This window comes from Capricornis sumatraensis, chromosome 1 (assembly GCF_032405125.1).
Source record: "Capricornis sumatraensis isolate serow.1 chromosome 1, serow.2, whole genome shotgun sequence".
In the NCBI taxonomy this organism is placed as follows: Eukaryota; Metazoa; Chordata; class Mammalia; order Artiodactyla; family Bovidae; genus Capricornis; species Capricornis sumatraensis.
Genome location: NC_091069.1, coordinates 173,185,549 through 173,207,836, shown reverse-complemented (window position 1 = coordinate 173,207,836; position 22,288 = coordinate 173,185,549). Strand labels below are relative to the sequence as shown.

The 22,288-nt window shown below is 38.1% G+C and overlaps 1 protein-coding gene across 2 annotated transcripts; it reads left to right on the top strand.

Moving 5' to 3' along the window:
• Positions 1-550: 550 nt before the first annotated feature.
• On the top strand, positions 551-21,509 carry MIX23 (mitochondrial matrix import factor 23). 2 transcript variants are annotated; one of them, XM_068979307.1, is made up of 6 exons: positions 551-564; positions 1,079-1,195; positions 10,370-10,495; positions 13,253-13,399; positions 17,845-17,904; positions 21,266-21,509. In XM_068979307.1, the coding sequence occupies exons 2-6, from the start codon at positions 1,145-1,147 to the stop codon at positions 21,314-21,316; spliced, it is 435 nt and encodes a 144-aa protein (XP_068835408.1). In that variant the 5' UTR covers positions 551-564; positions 1,079-1,144; the 3' UTR covers positions 21,317-21,509. The 2 variants fall into 2 exon arrangements, with proteins under 2 accessions (XP_068835408.1, XP_068835399.1); XM_068979298.1 differs by lacking the exon at positions 21,266-21,509 and adding an exon at positions 18,410-18,513.
• Positions 21,510-22,288: the final 779 nt, after the last annotated feature.

Genomic DNA, 22,288 nt, shown 5'->3' with positions numbered 1-22,288 from the left:
CGTGCGTGGCAGGGTGGTGGGCGGGGCGTGCATGACGCGAGAGTGATTGCCGGTCCCTGTGGGCGGGGCCTGAGCGATGCGCGGAACGTGCGGGTCGTGCGTAGCGCTCAGACAGTGCGGGTAGCGGCCTCGCCCCGCCCCGCACGGTCCAGCGTTTTGGCAGAGGGGTTAAGAATGCTCTTTTAGAGTCTTGGTTTCCAGTGCCATTGCAAAGCATTCTCTGCACCTAGGAAAGTACCCGTTTAAAATAGAAAAAAAAAGTAAATGTTTATTGGAGGACTTTCGTGAACTGTAGACCCGAAGTCACACTGCCTAGATAAACCAGTATTTCAGAACAGTTTTTGCAGTGTTTTCAGTGAATATGTACATGCCTTTCTCAAAACTACATAATTGGGTTCTTAGTGACCAGTGGCCTTGGTCTCTTGTTGGCTTTGGGAGTATCAGGCCACCTGAGAAATTCACATGAAAGCGAAAGTTGCGCAATCGTGTCCGACTCTGTGATCCCATGCACTGTACCCCGCCAGGCTCCTCTGTCCTTGGAATTCTCCAGGCAAGAGTACTGAAGTGGGTTGCCATTTCCTTCTCCATTTTCTTCTTCACATACATGTTTCCTATTTTGTTTTCTATTTGCCTACTTTTATAAAACAACATTTTACTATTTCTACACCTAAACATCTTAATCACCTCTTACCCAATACTGCCAGAAGCGTCTTTTCTTGACATTTCTTGCTGGAAACAAATTCTTAAAGAACAAAAGCCCCTCTGCTTTAGGGACGGGATAAGAGAGTTAAGAAAAATCTTACTTCTACGTAAGAGTTCCTCCTCGAATCTGGTCGGTGGGGCCATTAAATTGTTTCCCTTTTGTAAGAAAATGGGATTGGCGTAAAACGATCCCTTCAAGTTCTGACATTCTTCTATCTATGCGCTGGGGCCAGTTCCAGGAGGACAAGTTAAACGCATAAGAATGAAAAGAAGGATAGCAGCGTAACGGGTTTCAGTGTGGATGAGGATAAGCGGAAAACACAAACCTTGAACTCAGCTTTCTTGCTGAGATTTCCCTCTCAATATTTTTTGTTAGGCGGCGCCGCGGACACCTTTGCTCCGCGGTGATTGGCTCGGAGCGGGGACCTCGTGTTTGTCCAATATGGCGGCGCCCAGTGGCGGTGTGAACTGTGAGGAGTTCGCCGAATTCCAGGTGATGGGGTTTTCCTCACGTGGCATGCCTACCCTTCCTTTTGTCCCCGGACCCTATTCCCTGCTCTGGCCTGGGAGGGATATGCGGACTAGTTGTGTCTGAAGCGGGCAGTTCAAGACTCCTTTTTCGAGCCATTGGAGGTCATAGGGGCGCGAGCTTGGCCTTAGGGAAGGAAGCTGCCGCGTTGGGGTCATGGTTCTCCCTGCTCCTCCCAGGCCTTGAGTAACTGCACCCAGAAACTCTGGTGGTTCTGCGGTGCCAAAGCCGAGCTCGGCCGGGTGGGTAGGGATTGTAACAACCTTCTAGCCATTCTTTGAACTCAGTTCTTAGCTTCTGTCATTCCCCTCCTACTTTAAGCTGAGCATTTGCAAGAAAGAAAGTGAAGGAGAACTTGTTTACTTGATAAAACAAAACACACAAAAAAACTTGTTTTACTATTTTGATGGAGCAGAACTTTTGGTGTCTTGGAGGGGTGATTGATTTTAGTACCTGCAATGGTGCTCTGCCTTCCTAACCATTAGAGAAAATACATTTAAGAAAAAGGTTGTATCTTTTATATATAAAAACACCAGAGGTCCAGGGCTAATTATTAACCCACGAATTAAAGAACAAAGGGTCTAGATTTTGACCAAGTTGCTATGAAAATTCTATTGTAGTCATAAATCTGCTGCTGTCTCGATAAACGGTTGAATTTAAGTCATGAAAAGGGTATTTTAAACTGGAGATACCGAAAAATCTGTTCATGTATCATTGACCTCTGTAGTAAGCTTTGTTCTTGGAGCCGTTTTTAGGGAGTGATATTCTTGAAGGTAATCTCAACAGATTGAATTATTTGACAAACATCATTTAATCAAAGAAGTTTGTGTGGGGTCTTTCCACCATTATATACATCCTTTTCACCACTTCAGCTGGTGATTAGATCAGCACAACAGCAACAGACTGCAAATGTGATCAGCGTGCCCAAGAGATACAAAAGTTGTAAAAATCTTAAATAAGATAGAAAAAAGACTTGGATTCTAACATATATGAAATGTTTAAGATTAACTGGCACATTTGTGGCCTTGGTCTTGTCATATTAGCCCTGTGATCTAACTTAATGAGCTCAAATAATTGAGCAATGCTAGCCTTCAAGTTTGTGAGAAAGAGCCCTGGTTAGGGAATTAAGTGTTCCAGGTTCTAGTACTGCTCCTGCAATTAACAGCTTTGGGACCTTGAGCAAATCGCCTAACCCCTTCCATAATTAACTTTTGAATCTGTAAAATAAGATAATGTTAAATAACACTTAAAACTGCTTCCACCTCTGTGTTTATTTGAATCTCTCAAACAAAATTTCTGAGGATATCTTTGAGCTGTTGAAACATCCAACCGTGCTTGAAGAACACTTTTGATTTTCCTTTGGACAGTCAGATTATATATTATAAGTGGGGCAGAAGCTTAACTGTCTTGGAGAACCATTTTATTCGCAGAGATGGTATAAATAAAAATGTCATAAAATGAATCTCATTAATGAAACCTGGAGAAGTTTTTAGATTGTTTTTCTTTTTCAAATGTGTGATTTATAATGGAGAATTTGTTGTTCAGTTGCTAAGTCCTATCCAACTCTTTACAAATAATGGAGAATACCCTTGGTTAAAAGTCAGAAGATCTGGTTTTCCAGATCTGGCCTTGGCATATCATTTTACCTCATATTAAAAGAATATAAGAACATTTACCCCTGTAACTATGGTAGTTCATTACTTCTGCCACAGTCTGTCTTTGTGCCCTATCATTTTTGCAGTTAGCTTTGCTGTAGCTCTTCTTATCTTCAGTCATTCTTTTCTCTACTTAATTTCTCCTCTTCAACCTAATCTCCATAAGGCTATGGCTTATATAAGAACATTTACCCCTGTTGCTTCAGAGTCACAGAAATGTAAAAATGTATATATTTTAAAATGTAAAAGTTTAGTATAACATTTAGGTTTTAATGGATTTTATAAAGTTATAAACTGTGATAACTGGCACACTAACAAATTATGAATCAAAGTTTATATTTTTAGAACTATGAAACCATTACATTGTGTATGTAAATACCTTATATATGAAAAGCCCTGCGCTGAATACTGTGGAAGAGAAAAAGAAAATCATGCATTTTTATTATGAAGATGTTCAAACACAGTAGAAAAATTGAAAGACTTTTACAATGAATACTCGTGTACCCAGTATCTGGATTCTACAGTGATTCGCTGTATCTACTAAATCACATATCTATCCCTCAGTCTATCCATCGATCCACATTTTTAATTTTTTTGGATGTATTTCAAAGTAAGTTGCTAGTTCATCACTATGACCCATTTGTGGCCACAAAGGGAGAGAGGTCTCTGGTGTCTTTTCCTCTTACAGTGACATCAGTTCTATGGGATTATTGTCCCACACTTTATGACCTCATTTAACTTTTTATTGCTTCCCTAAAGGCCCTGTTTCCATGCAGCCGCATTGGGTTTTAGGGCTTCAACATATGAAATTGGGGGCAGGTTGGGGGGAGGGCATAGTTCAATCCATAACAGATATCTGCTAGGTACCAGGCACTTGGAAAACTGAGTAAAATATAAAAAGAGCTCAAGTTAGGGTATAAAACATGTAGAAGATGTTTAGAATATGAGGACAGTGTTACAACAGTTCAGAGAGAACTAAGTCAAAGAGATGTAATTGAGCTGGGTCTTTGGTGGATAGAACCAGGGTAATTCTCGACAGAAGAAACAGTATATAGACAGAAAGTTTTATGTGTTGCGGGGGAAATAGAAAATTGCTGGAATTCTGAATTTGCACAGGAGCATATTTGGATTACAGAAAAGATTGGAACCAGGTTATGAAAGGCCTTGAATGCCAGTTGTGAGGTTTCAGGAGTCAGTGAGCAGAGTGAGGGAGTTGATCAAAGAGATACTTTTGGAAGATTCATTACTTTTGCCACAGTCTGTCTTTGTGCCCTATCATTTTTGCAGTTAGCTTTGCTATAGCTCTTCTTATCTTCAGTCATTCTTTTCTCTACTTAATTTCTCCTCTTCAACCTAATCTCCATAAGGCTATGGCTTCATACTGTCATTAATATCTTCTAAATTTTAAAATATGGACCATGCATCTAATTTCAGAATTGTATGACTAGGTATAAACTACTGAACATAGCATACAAGTCTTTAAAATCCAATCCCAAAGTGATTCTGCTTAGTTAAATCTCTTACCACTGCTCTTATTCGTACATATTCTCTCTCCCCAACCCCTGCCACTTCCAATATACATTTGAACTTTGCTGTCTAGCCATATAGGCCTGCTTTTCCCTGACCACATGATGTTTTGTCATTTGTGCTTTTTTTCCCACTTGACACCCTGAAATACCTTCTTCCTGACCCTATCTGAGACCCAGTGCATGTATTACCTGAGCAAAATCAATTGAGCATTCCTAGGATATGTAAGTTTTCGTATTTCTGATAGGAATATTAACTGGCAAGATTAATTTTGAGTTGTTTGGTAATTAAATATAGACTGAATAGGCTATTTTCTAGCATCCATGGTGGTTTCTTTTGCAACATGCCTAGCTGCTCTCTGTTCCCATGCCTGGGAGTGCAGAGGACTGCAGACGATTCTGGCAGTTGTAGGCAAGTCTGTATTTCTGGCTTGCAGGAAGCACACTGTGAACATTGTTGTAAAAATGGAGTTTGAGGAACCATGTCTTCTAAAAAGAGCACCATGTGAATGGGATCTACTTCTGGGTACCTTCTGGCAAAGTGAGGAGAAGAAAGGTTACATTCCAGATCATTCTATGGAACACATTTTAATTTTACTGTCATGTAATGGACCTTTTACCTCTCCCTATATACTTTGAAAGCTTCCTAAAATAATAAAAGGGATTTACCTAAGATTAACCTTAGGAATAGAGTGTAGTATAATTGTAGGGACAACAGGAAGTTTTCGCTACCCCTCCTTGCTGCTCGACATGCTAGTCCTTCAGTACTGAAATTACCTTCCAAGAGGGTGAAATGAATGAAAGATAATGCATGAAATACAATTCCAAGATAAGTGCCAGAATAATTTTAAAGGGTCAGTCTAAAATTAGAGATTCATGATGTATCAATTTCTTGTTTTGAGGAGGGTGAAAGGAGAAGCTACTACAAAGTTTGAAGTTATGTTTTTGCTGTGCTTTGACACTTAGAAGCTGATTTAGGGTTCCAGCTCCTATACAGAGAGAGCCACTGAACTGTGTATATTTCTGTATTATCTCTGTGGACTTGTGTTGCAGTTCATTGTATGATGTCTGCTCAAGGGTGTCTTCTTTATATTTTCTTGGCGAATTTGTGAGAAAGAAGGTACATCGTTGGAGCTAGTATCAGGTAGGCAGTCAGTAATTCATTTTGAATGATACACATGGTTTAATGGCAGGATTTATATGCCTGCTTAACCTTCATCTGTTCTCAGCCTGTGAGGTCTGCTCAAGCTTTTCTGTAGACCTTGGAGCTGCCTGAAGAGCCCTGGCACTTTTTGTAATAAAGAAATTTGTGCCTAGTGAGGTAGTTTGTAGTTCTTTTCCTTTTCTTTTTGCAGTTTTGAAAGAAATTCCTGCCTAAGTCTTACTCCCTTTCCCCTCCTTGAGCTTTTCTAGTATCTTTTTTCCCATCTTAAAAATAGTTTATGATTCTCAGCAATTCCCAAACGAGTACATTATCAGTTTAGAGATTGTCATTATATCATCTCGAATTCAGTACTGTCCAGTAGAATTTTCTGTGATGGTAGAAATTTGTCCTGTACAATATGGTAGCCACTAGCAATATGTGGCTCTTGAGCACTTCTTGAAATGTAGCTCATGCAACTAAAAAACTAAATTCTAAATTTAATTTTAACTAAAATAACCCCATATGGCTAGTGTCTACTATATTAAAAGCCAAGCACTCGATCCTATATTGATGATTCTTTAGCACACAGAGAGGACTGATATATTTGAAAATTCACATTTTAGGTTCCATTTGTAAGACTTAAATTGATTCATTACCTAGTTAATGCTGATAAATTCACATTGTTATAAGGAACTTAATAGTTTATCCAGATTGTTTTATCAGAGGGAAAGTTGGTTGTATTGCTGATGATTGTACTCAAACCTGAAGTTCAAAGTAAGTCATAATTCTGGGAAATGTGAAGATATATAATCTTTCACCTGCATTGCTATACCAGTCTCCTAACTAACCTCTTTGTATCTACTCTTATTCCTGTCTAATCCATTTTCCACATGTTAATACTTTAACCTAAGCAGTTATTTCAGAATACAAACCCTATCATATAACTCCACTGTATTTAAACACTTCGTTGGTTCTCTGTTTGCTCTCAGGAAAAAGACTAACATCCAGTAAGGTGACCTATAATGGTGGGCCTCATTTTACACCATACTTTGTCTTACCCTCTATGCTTAAGCCATGTTAACTGTTCAGTCCATTAAACATTCTATTTAAATGACTCCTGTAGAGATGACCTATAATTTCCATCATGTTAAATCTAAGAAGTTAATTTCTGTCCACATCTTTATTTACTTCTAGTAACATTCAACAGGCTTCCCCGGTGGCTTAGATGGTAAAGAACCCACCTGCAGTGCAGGAAACCCGGGTTCCATCCTTGGGTCTGGAAGAGCCCCTGGAGAAGGGAATGGCTACCCAACCCCAGTATTCTTGCCTGGAGAATCCGGTGAACAAAGGAGCCTGGTGGACTATAGTCCATGGGGTTCCAAAGAGTCGGACACAACTGAGTGACTGACATTCAACACAATTGACTGTTCCTGCCTTGAAACCGCTCTTCTTCTCAGTTCTGTGACATCACAGTCTTTTTCCTGTTTATTCTTTTAAATTTTATGTCTTTGTTATTTTGTTGGTTGGGCTGGGTCTTCGTTGCTGCACGTGAGCTTTCTGCAGTTGTGGCAAGTGGAGGCTACTCTGTAGTTTCAATGCATGGGCTTCCCATTGCCGTAACTTCTCTTGTTGCGGAGCACAGGTGCTAGGTGTGAGGGCTTCAGTAGTTGCAGTGTGCGGGCTCAGTAGCTGTGGCTGGCAGGCTCCAGAGCACGGGCTCAGTAGTTGGTTCAGGAGCTTAGTTTGCTCTGTGGGTCTTCCTGGACCAGGGATCGAATCCCTGTCTCCTGCCGTGGCAGGCAGGTTCCTATCTGCTGTACCACCAGGGAAGTCCTCTTCTGTAGTTTCAGATGCTGGAGTTCCTTCTTGATTGTTAACCCCCTTTATTACCTATAGTCTCCTTCAGGGATCTCTTCCAGTTTCCTGGTGTTAGAGAAATTAATTTGGAGAATTCCCTGGCTGTCCAATATTTAGGACTCCAGGCTGTCACTGCTGAGGGCCCAGGTTCACCAAACTCTTAAACTATCTTTATGTCTTGCCTGGACCACCATAGTAGTCTACTCAATGTTTCCATTCTGAACTTAGCAGCTGAAGTTGTCTTTTAAAATGCTGTTATATCATTCGCTTGCCTAAAACCCTGTTTCCTTTAGAACAGAATCCTTAATTGTTTCTGTGGTTTCCCTTGTCCTTCATTTTCTCATCAGCTCTGCTCTCACCTAATACCACTTTTTCACTTACTCGCTTCCAGACCACTTGCCTTCTTTTTGTTCTTCAAACATCCCCAAGTTTGTTCTTGCGTCTTAATTTTTGCCTTGTTCCCCAAAATGTCCTTTTAGTTGGCTTATTTGTGTCATTCAGATCTCAGTTCAAATGGTATGTCCTGGAGAGGTCTGTCTTGCTCTCCCTGTATAACGTATTAGCCCCTCAACCCCACTGTTCATCTCATTACTACAGTTTTGTTTTTTGCATACTTTTCTGCACTGAAAGTGTCTTGTTTATTGGGATACTTGTTTATTGTCTGTCTCTCCCATGAGAATTTTGCTCCAAAGAGCAAGGACCTTTTCTGTTTTACTCATCATTGTATCCCTGGTGTTTAGAATGATGTCTAACATGTACTAGACATTAGTAAATATTTTTTGAAGGAAGAGTGAGTTAATGAACTCTGTGCTCTCTAATTGCTTCGTATGTTTGAAGAAGAAAGATCGCGGAGGACTCTCATCCAAGGAAAGCTTTATCTGGAAGGTATAAACTTTGGCTTCAGGATCAGTTTGATTTAGACAGGAGGAATGATGAGAGTTTAAAGGTTTTTTTGTTTTAATAGGCAAGTTGTGGGAGGTAAAGTTTGCCAGGAAGGTCCCTGTCTACTACTTAACTATTTTTTGCCTCTCTAAATAGTGCTGCCACTGTTTGTTTGGAATTTGCCACTTATTGATATTAGATATCCTCTACTGTGTATAAGACATTATTTAATGTGATGCTTGCTTAGTTAGTATGTTAAGATTATCGCCTAAGAATTCCAGATTACAGAGTATCTTGATACCGTTGACCAAAATAGAAAGATACAAGAAGAGGTGATAAGATAGCAAGGTTGGTTTTAGACCTGACATTTGCCTGTTTTTATTAGTCTAAATAATGGCCTTCTACAAGCTGTTTTACTTCAAAATTGGATTCTGGAAAAGGACATTAAACTACTAATTAAAGAATAATAGGCTGGTCAAAGAAGTTGTGATACCCCCACTGAATGGGATATTTATGCATGTATTAAATATGTCATATTTTTATAAAAATATTTGCAGATAAGTATAGAAAAAACTAAATAATGGTTAACAATGGATAATTCTATTTTCTTTAAATTTTTTTCAAATTCTCTAAAATGATTATGTAATTAATACTTTAATCATAATAAAAGCTTATTTTAACAAATGGGTAAAGGGAAGGGAATATAGCCAATATTTTATAATAACTTTAAATTTAATAAAATCTATAAAAATACTGAATCAATAAATTGTATGTTTGAAATTAATATAATATTAATAATCAACTATAATTTAAGTAAGTTGTCACAATCATATGGTTAAATAATGTATAAAATTCACACTCGTGCCAATTTTCAAATGAAAAACTGTCATTTTTAGTATGCCCAATAAATAAATAAATGGATGGAAGAAATGAAGAAGTTGATTTCAATCCCGGATTTAAGTTTGGCGAAGAAATAGGTTCATATATTGAAAGAGGTTGTTAGATGTTTTCAGTATTATATTGAATATATATGTATATATATACCTAGTATTATACACTTCTGTTTTCTTGATGATTTTCAGTGATTGTGGGGCTGGGGTGAGGTGGGAGTGTATTAAAAGAGAAAGAGAAGAGTATATACTATAAACATTCTAGAGTTTATATTATTTGGAGTCAGAAGGTAGCTGATGCTCAGCCTTCTCTAGTGACAAGTGAGAAGAAGTACCCTAATCAGAATGTGGGGAGAAGGGACTATGCTGGGTTGGGGTACTCATCAGAGTCTTTCTAAGTCCCCTGCCCTTTTGGTATTTGTATTTTGATGATTGTTTTTTGAGAGTTGGATCCTCTTTTAGAGGGGAGAGATCCTTGGGAAATGTGAGCCTGGGTAACTGAGAAAAGGTAAGGCTAATTTCTGCTTGTTGTATGAACAAAAAAACACAAAGAGATTTGATTGCTTTGCTAGCAGCATACTTTTTTTGTTACAAAAATAATATATACTCATAGTAAAAAACTAAAAAAACAAAAAGCCTAAAGGCGGGGTTGGGGGGGCCGCCTAAGAGAGTATAGATTAATTTCTGCATGTTAATCACTGCTGATGGTTTCTTACATATCTTTATATAAGTTTTCTATCTAGCATCACATTTTAGAGAGAGTGACAAGGAATAGAACAAGCAATTATGTTGGATTGTTTTGGACAAGTTGAAGTAATCAAGTTCAGTAGAATCCTTTTTGGCTGTATGCTAGAGATAGAAAGAACACACAGTATTTGCTAAGCACCATGTGCCAGCAAATGGGGTTTACAAATGAATAAAAAAATCTTTATGCTTAAGACAATCACATTTGGGCCAAGGAAACGGAGTTGTGCCAAGTGTTAGAGTTACTATTACATAAACTACCTGTCAGTCTTTCCATAAAGATTTTTCTGTGGTTGTACTGTATATAGCATGGTTTCCCCACTCCTAATATACAGTGTTGTAACATATCCAAGAGCTTTAATTATTAATTTCTGCTTAACTGTTCTTATCACTTAACTTTCCATTCAAATTATTATTCTTTTATTTTAAATATTGTATAGGAATTACTCAAGGTGATGAGGACGATTGATGACAGAATAGTACATGAATTAAACACTACGGTTCCAACAGCTTCCTTTGCAGGGAAAATTGATGCCAGCCAAACCTGTAAACAACTTTACGAGTCAGTAAGTGTATCTTTTGAGTCTTTTGTGCTTCCTTTATGTCTTTCTTTGCAGGCAAAATAAGAAATCAATTGGCATATAATTAAACTGTGGAAAAAGAATGGAATCTTCACGTTTTCTTGCCCACACCTGAAGGTGTGTAAAAGTTTTGATCTGGTTTCTACAAACTAAAGAAAATGTGTGATCTTAAGCAATAGTCTGGGAAGATATGGTTCTAAGAAATGCGGAGATATAGTTCTAAGAAAACAAGTCTCCCCTTGTGGGCAGACTCTAACTTAAGGAAACCTTACACATCAAAGAAAACAGGAGAGAATGAAACAGTCAAGTAAAACAGTGAGATAAAAGCGGGGTCTTTGAATGAATCGGTGTTATAAAAGCTAGACAGCTGATACAAGGAAGAGTTAAAACCCTTCACACTTTCTGTATCTCCTTTCTTCCCTTGCTCATCAGGAAAGGGAAAAGAAACATTTGGCAGGAGAGAAGGAAAAGCCACAGATAAATTGTCCTAACAATGGTACAGGTTCAGTCCCTGGTCAGGGAACAAAGATCTGGCAAGCTGTGCAGCCAAAAAAAAAAAACATGAAAAGATGAAAATTTTAGACCGAAAGAAGTTCTCAAAGCTGTGGTAAAATAAAACTGGGAAGTTCTAGACTTTTTTTGAATCATTCACCTGCCCCACCCCAAATGTCTTCATTTCAAAATTGCTTTCCCCAAATCAAAGGAAATATGGTTATGATATGATTATCCTTCAGGATTTTTCTCCTCTAACCACAGTTTTGCCATACTGAGTTTCTTAATAAATATTATCTCAATTCCTTTGATAAACACTTTATATATCAGAAATAATTCTCATATGACCAAATCCTCAAGCATATGATACGGATTAGCCAGTAAGCCTGGTTTTGTGTTATTTTTTCCTCTGGTAGGTTTATGTCACACCAACTACTACTCTTAGTTGTCCTCATTTCTTTGACATACATGTACAGAAGTCCATGCGTGTTCCTCTGGCATACACTTAGGTTTGAATCTTATTGAAGGATGATCTTGAAAATAGTTGACAATACTGAGTAAAAGATGATTTACCCAGTCCTTCCTGTTTACATGGCTGTGGGTTCACAGAGGGTCTAATGTGAAGGAAAAGTAAGCAGGTGAGGGTAGGAGCATAGTCAGCATCCAGAAATGTATCCACAGGGAAGGTGCCAGGTTCAGGAGGGGAACAGTGGAGGAAAGCCCAACTGCGGAAGGAAACTGGTGAGAGACCAAAAGAGAATTACTGAATATTTAATAAAATGTATACAATATGAATTTGATTTTAAGATGTAGATAGAAAAATGAGAATATTGTTAGACTTCTAGTTGATGCTAATGCTGTTTGAGCAATTGCTGGCGGAGTTAGACAAAATATCAAAGTAATTAAATAGCATTGAGCATCTGAGTAATATATTGAGTCATGTTGCCTCTAAATTTTAGAGGTGAAAAGGGGTATTAGCAAGTATTTACTCATAATTCACAATTTTACAAAAGAGGGAACTGAAGCCTGTAAAGCTAATTATTTAGCCAGTCTTACACAACCTCAGGGAGAGTTTCTTAACTCTGACAGTTATTCTTTTTGGGGGAGAATAGTTCTGTACCCTCAATGCCTCCTTTAATTTTCTGTAATTATACCTGAAGGAGTTAATAAGTAACAGACGTAGCATACTAGCTAGTAAATATGGGCCTTGAGGCTGTCCTTGTGAATCCTAAATGTTACAATGAAAAGAATTAGCATATTAGAGGAATTTACTATAAGTGGGATTAATGTCTATTAGGCAATTCCTTTTACATGAGTACAATTTATAAGTAATGTACTTTTAGTATTACTCTCTAAAATATAAAGATTTATTTTTTCATGGTATCTATTAGACCAGTAGTTCTTAATCACAGGGTTCCAATATAATCATTTAAGAGATCTATTTCAAATAACTTATGAAGAATGCTTATAGAATGGTTGTCAGTCCTGTATTTTATGTATTTAAGATATATATAGTGGTTAGGTTATTTCTATTACAGCTGTCACTAGCATAGCATTAAGGTATTCTCCCTTTGGACTGAAAAAGGAATGATATAACGTGATTACATGGAACAAGCCAGCATTTAAATTTTAGCTGGAGGTGAACCACTGTTAGCACAATTGATGGAGTCAACAATCTCTACTTCATTTACAGTTTTTCCTGGTTGATGCTTTAAATCCTGAAAAGAGTTCTGTCTGACATAGGTAAATGTAGCATTCTTTTGTTTTCCTTTATTGTAACTAAAGACTTTTCTACATCACTTGCTTCATAACTTTTTGCACTTGTTGACAATGTGAGGCTGGAAAAAAAAAATCAAAGGACGAAAAAAGAGAAAGAGCAGCAATAGTAAGTGGCTCAGAAAGTGTGTGTGAGTAAGTATAGGGTAGATGAACACACAGATGCAATCATGGGAGAGAAAGGGGTTCAGAGAGGAGACTGAGATGAGAAGCCCAGCAGGAGGAGTGTGGGAAGAGAAGCAGGGAGGCCTGGGACTGTAGTGAAGAAGACGACAACCCAGCCTCTCACTTCCACCCTCACAGCCCCTGCCTTTGATCTAGCTCATTCAGCACAAACTTCTCTTCCATAGACTCAATTTTTAAAAATTATTTTAGAAAGTCTTACATTTCTGTAGTCTAAAATTAAAAAATACTGAAATGTGACAAATTGGTGTGATTTTTTTTTTTTTCCTTTTTCTTTCTTTGTTCTTTTAGTTGATGGAGGCCCACGCTAGTAGGGACAGAGTCATAAAAAATTGTATAGCTCAGACCTCATCAGTAGTAAAACAGCTCCGAGAAGAGAGAGAAAAGAATTTGGATGATTTAACGTTATTAAAGCAACTTAGAAAAGAACAGACAAAGGTAAGTTGGATAAGGTTTACATTTCTAAGGCAAGGTTTCCAAACTTAGCCTTCAAAAGAAAAGCAGTTTTTAATAGGAAAAATCCAGAGTAAGATATGCTTATTACTTAAAATGACCAGGAGGTTAGTACTTCATTCTTAATGGGCTTTATTTTATTGCGCTTTAGTATTAATTAGTAAATTAATGTGCATTTTATGATTGTATGTAATTAGCAGCTTTAGCTAAAAAAAGCATGTAATCATGTTATTTCCATTCCTTTATATATTCTACAGTTAAAGATATAAGGATTAATACAGATCAACACCATGTTAAAATATTTGTGGAAATCACATCGGTATCCATATTTTGAGTCTTGAATTGAGAAAAAACATTTTAAAAATATATTTACAGTTTAAAAATATTTATCTCTGGTTTCATCTGTAGGAACCTGCTAAATGTAATACAGATGTTTAGCTTCAGGATGTTACCCTCTTCAGCCATAAAAATGTAGTACAGTACTGTTTAGATATAACCAGGTACACTAGAGCCTCCTTACGTTTATTTCTTTGCTATGGAAAAGATGGTATGGGTCTTTGACTCTTTTCAGACTCTCCTTTGTTTCTATTTCATTTCCCATCCCTGTCATTTTCCCTTTTAGGAAAACACCAAGCATGCACTGAGTGATATGTCAGAGGAAGCCTTATTTTCCTAAAGTCAGCTATAATGTAGATGAGTGTAGACTTCAGAGTAGAGTTAATGAGGCATAGCTGTTTCTTTACAGCCCTTAAATGTGGCAGGTCAAGAAAACAGTGGAAATGTATACCATATTTTATTTTCCGGACTGCATTACTGTCGTTTGGTGAGGGAATAGCTCAAGGGGTAACTTTTTATTCTGGTACACTTTCAGGCTCTCAGAGAAGTTGCACAAATAGTACAAGGAACTCCCATGTACCCTTTACCTGTATTCACCTTTTGTTTACATTTTGCTCCACCTGCTTTACAATTCGCTCTCTCCACCCTTCCTACCCTTTCCTCCTTGCCTCCCTTTTTCCCTGTCTTCTTCCCCCTCCCTCCATACACATTTTTTTCCTTAGCATTTTGAGAATATCCTGGGTACATTATACTCTTTTACCCCTACATATGTTGGTTATTCCCTAAGAATAGGGGCTTTCTCATATATGCTATTGCTGCTGCTTAGTCCTTCAGTCATGTCCCAACTCTGTGACCCTATGGACTGTAGCCTGCCAGGCTCCTCTGTCCATGGAATTCTCCAGGCAAGAGTACTAGAGTGGGTTGCCAAGCCCTCCTCCAGGGGGTCTTCCCAGTCTATAGATCAAACCTGGGTCTCCTGCATTGCAGGCAGATGCTTTACCACTGAGCCACCAGAGAAGCCCTTCTCTTAACATGACCGCTGTATAATTACCAAAATCCTGTGTGCATTTTAAGATGGCATAATAGGTGACTTACTGGTCCTTGCATGTTGGGTAACTGAAAATCCAGTGTGATATAGAATCATGTTTTCATACTGAACAAGTTGTGAAGTTTGCTGTCTGTTCAGTGGATGTAGCCTAATTTTGCGAAGGGGACCTTGCTGTCTCTCAGGTCTTGTCTTTGGCTGCACACAGGAGAGTGTGTGCACTCTCTTAGTCATCCTACTGATGCGGTGTGTCTCACTGGATACAGGATTCATCCACCATCTTCACTGTTCCCTGTGTTCATGATGACTGCTTCAGCTCTGTGCTTCACACCTGCTCAGTCATTAGTCAGCAGTGGGCTCTTCAGTGAACTTGGGCTGTAAAGGTCATCTTAGGAGGCATTTTGGAAACCAGCCAGTGAGTTATGAAAGGTAGTTTCCTAGCCTGTGACATTGCATGGGACTATAGTAGAAGGTGGAAGCTTGAGTTTTTTCTTCAAGTTTGGTGTGAAGGTTATGGAATCAGAAAGAGGCAGCTCTTAAAGATGTTCCAGCTCTACCTCATCATTTTCTATATGTGGAAAGTGACTCAGAGATACTGACCTCCCCAGAGTCACAAACTAGTAAGTAGTGGGACTGGGCTTGAATCCGTCTCTTCTGACTGAATTCAGCCAGTGTTTTTACATTAAGTTGTGACTAATAGTCAAATTCTGATTACTTCAGTGAATAGTTCATTTGCATACGATGCCAATCTGAAAGTTCCCAGTTCTTTACCCTAACCCTTACCTCAAAAAAGCCTTGCTGGAACGATATATCTGCTGTCACCTGTTCATAGCCTTTGAGAGGAATTTTACCTGTGTAAGTCCCAGAGCCTCAAAAACAACTATCTCAAAGGTAGCGTTTTGTTGGTGCCACTGAAATTGTATTAGAAGCTGGCTGTAATGTCTGCCATGTTCAAGAATAGAAGAAATAGTGATTATAAAGGCAGATTGCTCTGAGGAAATCCATCTACCACTTGGAGGTTTTGTAATCTTGTAAACTAATATGAAACTTCTGAATTTCAGTTTGTAAAATGCAGTTGATACTTAATATCTTTTATTTTGGAGGGTAATGATTAAATTGTATAATACATGTAAGAGGTAACATATTGACTGATATGAAGTAGCAGATTCTTTCCTCTTTGAATCTCTGGGACTCCATATTCGTTCCATTAATGCTCTCTACAATATCCTCCCAACCAGTGGTTTCCACCTTTTGTTTAACCAGTATTAAGAGAATTGAGGGGATGTACAGTCTTACATGGCAGTGCATTCTCTTTTTGGACAGCTGTAATTTTTCAGATATTTTCTTATTGTAAAAATCTGTCTCCTTGTGACATGTAATTACTGATCCTTAATCATCCCTCTGGATAAGTCTAAACCCATTTCTACAGGACACCCGTTTAAATATTTGAGAGCAGTTATAAACACTATCTTTGGAGAAGGAAATGGCAACCCTCTCCAGTGTTCTTGCCTGGAGAATCCTAGGGACAGGGAAGCCTGGTGGGCTGCCGTCTATGGGGTTGCACAGAGTTGGACACAATTGAAGTGACTTAGCAGCAGCAGCAGAACACTGTCTTAGTGGCCTGTTGTAACACTGTTCTTTGAAGTTGTTCCTTCTTTGGCAGAAAATCCGGGCTTTGACAGAGCTGTGAAGCTTTAATGATTTCTGTGTCTATATAGCTGATTAAAATCTGAAGCTGAAGTTGTTCTCGTTTAAGCAGGCGGGCTTCCTCAGGCTCGTTACTACTCCGCAGCACAGCAGACATGCTGTCCTTCCTTGTTCACGGTTTCAATCCTATATTCTGGTGCATACTCTTGACACCAAGTTTTGAATCTAAGAAGGGAGTTTACAAGGAGCATTGAATCAGTACCACATCCAGTCTTATTAGTGTTAGATGCACATTTCTAAACCTGTCTGAGCTGTACTCCTAATTTATGCTTAGGTGCTTTGGTCTGGGTCCCCACCTCTTTGTCGCCCAAATCTTGTCTAACTCTCTGGCATTTTTACCCCTAAATCTCCTGGCCTGAGGACGTCATCCTGCTGTTAACTTCTGGGCTGCCTCAACCTGTAGTTCGTACTTTTTTTCTGCTAATTTTCCTGAATACTTCGAGGTTCTCCTCCTGGAACTAGTTAGCTTCCTTTCCTGTCAAGTCTCTCTGAGCAGAGGCGACTAGGAATATGATGGGTCCTGCCATCTGGACCTGGCAGTGGGATTAGCTACTTTTTTGATGGAGTTATTAGGTTGGCAGTTAAAAAGAAAGAAAGACATTTTTAGCATTTTAGACCTCAGACCTCTGGCCGTATGATTAAGGTATGGAAAATTCATCCCTTTCTCAATTACTTGAGCCTTTTATATCCCCCTTCTCTGTTTTTCTTCCTTTTTCTTTTTTCTTGTATTCAAATCAGGTTGCCACCTCCTTGTCCTTCTTTTGTTTTGTTTCTCTGTGCTATCTTTGCAAGTCTATACTGTAGGATCAATAAGTCAAACTGGAATTACTGAGTTAAAGGACATGGGAATTAACATTTTTGCTAAGTCTTACCAAATTGCTCTCTACAGAAGTTACAATAATTTGTACTCCTACAAAAAAAATATATGTGAGTGTATCTTTCCCCATACCCTCACTAATACTAGGTTTTATTGGAATTATCAGGTTTCTTCTTTAAAAAAATTTTTTTGTCATGTTATGACTCATTTGCATTTCTTTTTGCATAAGTAAGAGTGTACATTTAAAAATAGGTTCATTGGCCGTTTGTTTTTTCTTCTGTGAACTACCTTAGCTTTTGAGTTTTTTTTAAAGCTGTCAGTAATATGCAGCAATGCTTGAGAACTATGGCTTTATAAGAGTTAACAATTGATTAAATACAAGAATATCACAGAAGGTTTTGAAATCTAGCCTAAGTATTGACAAAACATCCAGGAACAGCAGCTGGTTTCGTTAGGAAAACATTAGAGTTTGGTTTTAGTTCTTTAAATTTTCATAACTTCATTTTTGTGTTCCTTTTCTTGCAGTTGAAATGGATGCAGTCCGAGCTGAATGTTGAAGAAGTGGTAAATGACAGGAGCTGGAAGGTATAAAATAATGTTGATTCTTGGAGGGAACTAGGAGGGGAAACAGAACTAGCAAAAGGAAACCAAGGGAGGAGGGGGTAAAGAGTGCCTTGGATACTTAAGAGTAAAGATCCTTCATTTACAAGCAGTTGAAGGTTCTAACTTTTTAGAGGGATGGGAGTTGCAGTTAGAACCCAAATAGAGCCATCTTATAAACAAAGTAGCCTTACAGTCTCAGGTGGAACTGCATGGTTGTCATGGTAACAGAATTGGAGACATTCTGTATGATTCCTAATATTAATTGTGGGCTATTTGATATTTAGACTTACTAGTTGTTAACTTACAACCTCCAGTCAGCTTATTTAAGTTAGCCTTTCTGTGATTAGTTATTTCCATAAATTTTCATAGCATTAACTACCCTTCACAATTGCTCGTTTTCTAACATATCTGATCATGAAACTTTCTTTGTATATAGTTTCATATGGTTTCACCGGTATCTGATAATAGGGCTTTTTATGGCTCCTAGATTCACATGCTCCTTATTACCACCTGCTGCTGCTGCTTAGTTGCTTCAGTCGTGCCCAACTCTGTGTGACCCACCAGGCTCTTCTGTCCGTGGGATTCTCCAGGCAAGAATACTGGAGTGGGGTGCCACGCCCTCCTCCAGGGGATCTTCCCAACCCAGGGATCGAACCCAGGCCACCTGCATTGCAGGCAGATTCTTTACCACTGATCTACCAGGGAAGCCCTATTACCACCTACATGATTCTAATTAGGAGTTAGATTGGGGGACCAGGACCCTAGGACTTTACATGTAGTTAAAAACCACAAAATTCTGACTTTTTAGTTTTCTGGAAAAGTATGTTTACATTCCTCTCTAAAACTTCAAAGATTTCCAAAGGGCAAAATCTATTGAATCTGAAAGAATGAACTGAAAATTGTTTTATCCTTTGAAATTAACTGATGGAATTGGGCTGAATCCAGACGGAGGTCAACAGAACCAAAAACTAGAGTGTACCTTTATGCAGAGCCCTGAATAAACTGCAAAATACAAATTGACTTTCTTTGCTTTATCGCATTTATTTATCCTATCGTTTTTGCTAAAATTTCGTATTTCTGCCCTTTCCACCTATGTGATAAGATGTTTGCTCCTTGAAAGATTTTGGCAAAATTTGTCCATTTTTATTCTCTAGAGAGATAATATTTACTCTTGCGGTGGGATGGGGATGGGTACAATGAACATCTGGTTTGGAAAACCCAGTGCAGGGATTGATGTATGTAAAATGTAGTAGGAAGAGTGAGGCATTTTTGGATTTGGTATTACTTTAAAAGAAAATATGCTCCATCCACTCCACATATAATGAGGCTATTTGTTTTCAAGGGAAGAAATTGTAGCCATGGTGCAATAGGCCAGCAAAAATGGTTAAGAAGTTATTTAGGGAAAGGATTTGGAGAGACTCAGCCAGGTTGTGTATATCATCCCAACCAGTGTGTCAGACCACTAATCTGAAGCCTCTGATCCGAGCATTGGGAACTCCAGGGACATGTCAGAGCTAGGAGCTATAAGACAAAAAGGCCAGAAAGAGTCTATATAATTTCCTCGTGTTCTAATTGTGAGATACATATGCCAAAGAGCATGTAACATGTTGAATGTAAAGAATATTAGTAAAATGAACATGTATCTACTACCCAGTTTAAGAAATTGAATACCAGTACCCTATGTAGATTTTTCTTTTATTTTTATGCTAGTCCATTTTAGCCAACATGGGTTGGTTTCTTTGCGGGATTTTTGTTTGTTTTTTTACCTAAAAATGGTTAGTTCCTTACATCAGTAAAGTATGAGGGTAAATTCTGAGAAAAAATTGTTTTACGTTTTTATAATTTTTTAAATTGGAATACAAAATTCTTTAGACACATGATTAATTTTTTAAAAATATTAAAAGATATACAATAAAAATTCTACTGTCATGCTCCTCTTAACCACCTCCTTTCCCTTTCCTCTGAAAGGATGTACATGCTTTCAGATATTTGTAACTTTAAAATTTTGTTTGTATGTGTACACACATATACATATATTTTCTCCTTTATCAGATAAATGGAAGTGTGTTTTTCTTAATATATCTTGGAGATCTTTCCAAATTAGGATGTAAAGAGATTTCTTATTCTTTTTTTATGTTTGCTTTATATTCCATCAAATGGCTATACCAAAATTTTTATTTAACACAGTCCATATAACAAGTAATCTTTGAATGTTTTTAACATTTATATTTGTTTAGTTTTTAGGAAGCAAGGTAAATAGAACAAAACATTACATAAATTTATACAATTTAGCAAAAGACTGGGCTCCCTTTGTAGATTGGACTTCCCTACCTACATGGTAGAGCATCTGGCACTCATTTAGAAAAGCATGACACACACACACAAAAGAAAAGCATGACAGATATCTAAATAAAATCTACATTATAAAAGAATTTTTAAACAGTTTTATCTTAAAGTTAATTTAGATATTTTGTCAAACCGTCCAAAATATGTGATATGGAATTAAAATATTTGTGAGTTACTAAATAAGCTAACTTGTGATGATTTTTGTCCTTGAATAATTTAAATTTTATTAAAATAATGAAAATTATTTTTTTTGAAAATTATTTTATAAATGAATATCAAGGAAGTCTGTGCTCTTCAGTTCAGTTCAGTCGCTCAGTCATATCTGACTCTTTGCAACCGCATGGACTGCAGCACACCAGGCTTCCCTGTCCATCACCAACTCCCAGAGCTTCCTCAAACTCATGTCCATTGAGTCAGTGATGCCATCCATCCATCTCATCCTGTCATTCCCTTCTCCTCCCGCCTTCAATCTTTCCCAGCATCGAGGTCTTTTCTAGACTAGGCACTGTGCTCTTAGTGCCTAGTAAGTCAGTTTGAATTGGTGAGGAAACACCTCTGTTTCCTAAACCTGTTGACTTGGGGCAAAGAAGGTTATGAAGTGAAGTGAAAGTCACTCAGTTGTGTCTGACTCTTTGCGACGCCATGAACTATACAGTCCATGGACTTCTCCAGGCCTGAATACTGGAGTGGGTAGCCTTTCCCTTCTCCAGGGGATCTTCCCAACCCAGGGATCGAACCCAGGTCTCCCAAATTGCAGGCGGATTCTTTATTAGCTGAGCCACAAGGGAAGCCCAAGAATATTGGAGTGGGTAGCCTATCCCTTCTCCAGCAGATCTTCCCCACCAAGGAATTGAGCCAGTGTCTGCTGCATTGCAAGCAGATTCTTTACCAACTGAACTATTAGGGAAGCCCCAAAGAAGGTTATAGTCACCCGAAATTTCAGGTCTAATTTACACAGGATGACTCAGTGACCTTTGTTTCTGTTCACATGTCTTAGGTGTTTAATGAACGCTGCCGAATTCACTTCAAGCCTCCAAAGAATGAATAAAAAGATACTTTTTTTTTAAGATGGACCGGGTCATCTCATAAAGAGTCAAGCATGACAGACATCAACGTGGTGGGCTTCCCAGGAAGATTTCTGAGCCAACAGTCCAAGACCTTTTGTTGATTTCAGCCCCACTTAGCCAAGACCTCACATATAAATAATTCTGATAATTATGGAGAAATCAACTGCTATTTTATACTGATTCTGTAAAAAAAAAAAAAAGTTTTGTAACTATTAAAATAATTTTCTGACTCAATGTACATAATTATTTGATTGTTTTCCCAGTTGAGATAGTAAGTTCTTGTAAGAGTATTTGAATACAATTTCAGTATGTAATTTGATTTATATTGTATCTTTTTGAATTTTACAAATTTATTGACATCAGCGTAGACCTTTTTGGTCATTTATAGTTTTATCTCTTATTTATCTCTTTAGGTTTATTGCTTGTAAGTTAAAGGGAAGTAATATGGCCTGGATACTGTTCAAGGAAACTCTCTTAGTACCTTATTTTTATATGCAAAAACTATTGTTGGGTGGAAACATTTTCCTGGATAATGTTTCTGTGGACAGTGAAAAGGAAAGCAAAGTAAAACAAGTTCAGAAAATGGAAAAGTAGAAGACGGCTTGCATGGTGGACTTCTAGTACAGGGTGATTGTATCCATAGAATTCTGTTGTTGTTTAACAAATTTAACAGCTTAAAATCACTCCTGTTTGTTATCTTACAGTTCTGTAGGTCAGAAGGCTAGGAAAGCTTGACTGAGTTCCCTGGCTGGGGTCTCACAGGCTGCAGTCAGTTTGTGACTGGCTCTTGTCTGGAGTCGCCAGGGGAAGAGCCTGCATCCAGGCTCATTCAGTTGGTAGAATTCAGATCCTTTCAGTCCTAAGACTGAAGTTCCTGATACCTTGCTGGTTCTCATCAGCCACTCTGAGCTTCTAAAAGCCATCCACATTTCTTGATGCTATGGCCTTCTCCC

Excerpts from the sequence above, each read along its gene's own strand:
- MIX23 (XM_068979298.1), top strand. The coding sequence starts at position 1,145 with ATGGCGGCGCCCAGTGGCGGTGTGAACTGTGAGGAGTTCGCCGAATTC. Across the intron at positions 10,496-13,252 it reads GTAAACAACTTTACGAGTCA|TTGATGGAGGCCCACGCTAG; the intron begins GTAAGTGTATCT and ends TTGTTCTTTTAG. Across the intron at positions 17,905-18,409 it reads TAAATGACAGGAGCTGGAAG|ATTCACATGCTCCTTATTAC; the intron begins GTATAAAATAAT and ends TATGGCTCCTAG.